General features: G+C 61.2%; 1 protein-coding gene across 1 annotated transcript; it reads left to right on the forward strand.

Annotated features, from left to right (window-relative positions):
• Positions 1-333: 333 nt before the first annotated feature.
• On the forward strand, positions 334-3,393 carry LRRN2 (leucine rich repeat neuronal 2). The gene has a single exon (XM_008066664.2). It carries the CDS (start codon positions 559-561, stop codon positions 2,695-2,697), a length of 2,139 nt encoding a protein of 712 aa, XP_008064855.1. The 5' UTR covers positions 334-558; the 3' UTR covers positions 2,698-3,393.
• Positions 3,394-3,700: the final 307 nt, after the last annotated feature.

The following is a 3,700-nucleotide window of genomic DNA, read 5'->3' on the forward strand; positions in this document are numbered from 1 at the left end:
AGAGAGGGAGGAAAGAGGTAGGAAGGGTTAGGAAACCTAGTCTATATCTCTCTGGGCTCAGGACTCTGAAGACAAATACTTCCCTCCCAAACATGCACATGCACACACACACCTACCCTAAAAACTCTAGTCACTCACTCAGTGAACAAGTCCTAGAAAAGACACTAAAGCCTTCAGGACTATAGGCTAGATCCCAAGAGCCCTAGCCCTGGCCCCTGCCCTGACCCTGCTGTCTGTAGCTCCTTTGGCGTATTGAGTCAGAAAGCATGGGAGGAGGGAGTAGACCTTGCTTCTTGGCCACCTCCTAACTCTGCATCCTCTTCTTCCAGGGCTGCCCCTGATGGGGCGTGGAAATGAGTGAGGAGGCACAGCCCCAGTGGATGAGGAGCCGCGTGCCAGAGGACAGGAAGTGATGCCCACCCATCCCGGCGTAGAATGACTGGCCTGGGAGGGTGGTTCCCCAGGCCCTGGCAGGGCTGCTGACCCCCAGCCTGCAAAACACGAAGAGCAGGACTCCGGACTCTTCTCGTGGATGGTCCCCGGCCCTGCAGCTCCACCATGAGGCTCCTGGTGGCCCCTCTCTTGCTAGCTTGGGTGGCCGGTGCCACTGCCGCTGTGCCTGTGGTACCCTGGCGTGTGCCCTGCCCCCCTCAGTGTGCCTGCCAGATCCGGCCCTGGTATACACCCCGCTCGTCCTACCGCGAGGCCGCCACTGTGGACTGCAACGACCTGTTCCTGACAGCGGTGCCCCCGGCGCTCCCCGCGGGCACGCAGACCCTGCTGCTGCAGAGCAACAGCATCGTCCGTGTGGACCAGGGTGAGCTCGGCTACCTGGCCAACCTCACGGAGCTGGACCTGTCCCAGAACAGCTTCTCAGACGCCCGAGACTGTGACTTCCATGCCCTGCCTCAGCTGCTGAGCCTGCACCTGGAGGAGAACCAGCTGACCCGGCTGGAGGACCACAGCTTTGCAGGGCTGGCCGGCCTGCAGGAGCTCTATCTCAACCACAACCAGCTCTACCGCATCGCCCCCAGGGCCTTCGCGGGCCTCAGCAACCTGCTGCGGCTGCACCTCAACTCCAACCTGCTGAGGGCCATCGACAGCCGCTGGTTCGAGATGCTGCCTAACCTGGAGATCCTCATGATCGGCGGCAACAAGGTGGACGCCATCCTGGACATGAACTTCCGGCCGCTGGCCAACCTGCGCAGCCTGGTGCTGGCAGGCATGCACCTGCGGGAGATCTCCGACTACGCCCTGGAGGGGCTGCAGAGCCTGGAGAGCCTCTCCTTCTATGACAACCAGCTGGCCCGGGTGCCCCGGCGGGCACTGGAGCAGGTGCCCGGGCTCAAGTTTCTAGACCTGAACAAGAATCCGCTCCAGCGGGTGGGGCCGGGGGACTTTGCCAACATGCTGCACCTCAAGGAGCTCGGGCTCAACAACATGGAGGAGCTGGTCTCCATCGACAAGTTCGCCCTGGTGAACCTCCCCGAGTTGACCAAGCTGGACATCACCAACAACCCACGGCTGTCCTTCATCCATCCACGCGCCTTCCACCACCTGCCCCAGATGGAGACCCTCATGCTCAACAACAATGCTCTCAGTGCCTTGCACCAGCAGACGGTGGAGTCCCTGCCCAACCTGCAGGAGGTGGGTCTCCACGGCAACCCTATCCGCTGCGACTGTGTCATCCGCTGGGCCAACGCCACGGGCACCCGTGTCCGCTTCATCGAGCCGCAGTCCACCCTGTGCGCAGAGCCGCCGGACCTCCAGCGCCGCCCCGTCCGCGAGGTGCCCTTCCGGGAGATGACAGACCACTGCCTGCCCCTCATCTCCCCCCGCAGCTTTCCCCCCAGCCTCCAGGTGGCCAGTGGAGAGAGCATGGTGCTGCACTGCCGGGCGCTGGCTGAACCGGAACCCGAGATCTACTGGGTCACTCCAGCTGGACTGCGACTGACACCTGCCCATGCTGGCAGGAGGTACCGGGTGTACCCCGAGGGGACCCTGGAGCTGCGGAGGGTGACGGTGGAAGAGGCAGGGCTGTACACCTGCGTGGCCCAGAACCTGGTGGGGGCTGACACTAAGACGGTCAGTGTGGTGGTTGGCCGTGCTGTCCTCCAGCCAGGCAGGGACGAGGGACGAGGTCTGGAGCTCCGGGTGCAGGAGACCTATCCCTATCACATCCTGCTATCTTGGGTGCCCCCGCCCAACACAGTGTCTACCAACCTCACCTGGTCCAGCGCCTCTTCTCTCCGGGGCCAAGGGGCCACTGCTCTGGCCCGCCTGCCCCGGGGCACCCATAGCTACAACATCACCCGCCTCCTTCAGGCCACGGAGTACTGGGCCTGCCTGCAAGTGGCCTTTGCTGATGCCCACACCCAGGTGGCTTGTGTATGGGCCAGGACCAAAGAGGCAGCTCCTTGCCACAGAGCCTTAGGGGACCGGCCTGGGCTCATCGCCATCCTGGCTCTTGCTGTCCTCCTGCTGGCAGCTGGGCTAGCAGCCCACCTTGGCACAGGCCAGCCCAGGCAGGGGGTGGGTGGGCGGCCTCTCCTTTCAGCCTGGGCTTTCTGGGGCTGGAGTGCCCCCTCTGTCCGAGTGGTCTCTGCACCCCTTGTCCTGCCCTGGAATCCGGGGAGGAAGCTGTCCAGATCCTCAGAAGGGGAGACTCTGTCGCCACCATTGTCTCAAAATTCCTGAAGCTCAGCCTGATCTCAGCAGTAGAGAAATAACGAGCACTACTTTTTATCAAAAGGGAAGTAATCTGGGCCAGATGCCCTGCCAGGAAAGGGACATGGACCCACGTGCTTGAGACCTGGCAGCTGGACGGAGACAGATGGGGCTTTGTGACCTCAGGGGTGCTCCTGCGGCCTCCAAGAAGTTGCCCGCACCTTCTGGGCACTCCTCTGCCATCTTTCTGTGGAACACCTCCACAAAACAGGAAGGACTCTGGCTAGAGCCTCCCGCCTCCCCATTTATCTCCCTGCCCAGAGGCTCCTGGGCCTCACCTGGTTGTCCCTTGCCTGTGTCCCCAGGCCCCCGGCCCACAGGATGCATCCCCTTCCTCTTTTTCTTTGTACAGTCTCAGTTGCTTGCTCTTTCACCTCCTGGGCCGGGGCTGAAGGAGGCCTCTCCGTCCCATCTCAGGGGGCCTCCCTCCAAGCGGGAGTGACCCCCAGCCAGATCTGAAGGACATTTGGGGAGAGGGATGCCCAGGAACGCCCCGTCTCGGCACCCCGGGCTCGGCACTCCGAAGCTGACTTTCTATAGGCAATTTTGTACCTTTGTGGAGAAATGTGTCACCTCCCTCGACCCAGTTCACTCTTTTCTCCTGTTTTGTAAAAAATAAAAATAAATAATAATAACAGTAGTATGGGGGAAAGGAAACGAAAGAAAAATAATCCTTTGACTACTGAGTATAACTAAGGTGCCCTGTGCTCTGGAATCTCTTTAAAGCAGGGCGGGGGGGGAATATGAGAAGAGGAGAGAGGAGAGGAGGGACTCAGTGAAGGTGGGGACAGTTTTTCCTTCTCGGTTTGCATTCTGGCTTCTGGGCTGCTCCTGGCCCCCAGAGTCTCCCTGGCTGTGAGCAGGAGAGCTGGAGAGAGAGGAATGAAGGGCGGGAGAGGCTGCCAGTGACCAGAGTGAGGAAGTGGGGGAGGAGCCAAGGAGAGGGGTGGGAGAGAACAATGGCGTCCAACCC

The sequence above is a fragment of the Carlito syrichta genome, unplaced genomic scaffold (assembly GCF_000164805.1).
Source record: "Carlito syrichta isolate Samal-C Ts95f unplaced genomic scaffold, Tarsius_syrichta-2.0.1 Scaffold309080, whole genome shotgun sequence".
Classification (NCBI taxonomy): domain Eukaryota; kingdom Metazoa; phylum Chordata; class Mammalia; order Primates; family Tarsiidae; genus Carlito; species Carlito syrichta.

What these genes read in the sequence shown, in the direction of transcription:
- LRRN2 (XM_008066664.2), top strand. Translation starts at nt 559, where the DNA reads ATGAGGCTCCTGGTGGCCCCTCTCTTGCTAGCTTGGGTGGCCGGTGCC.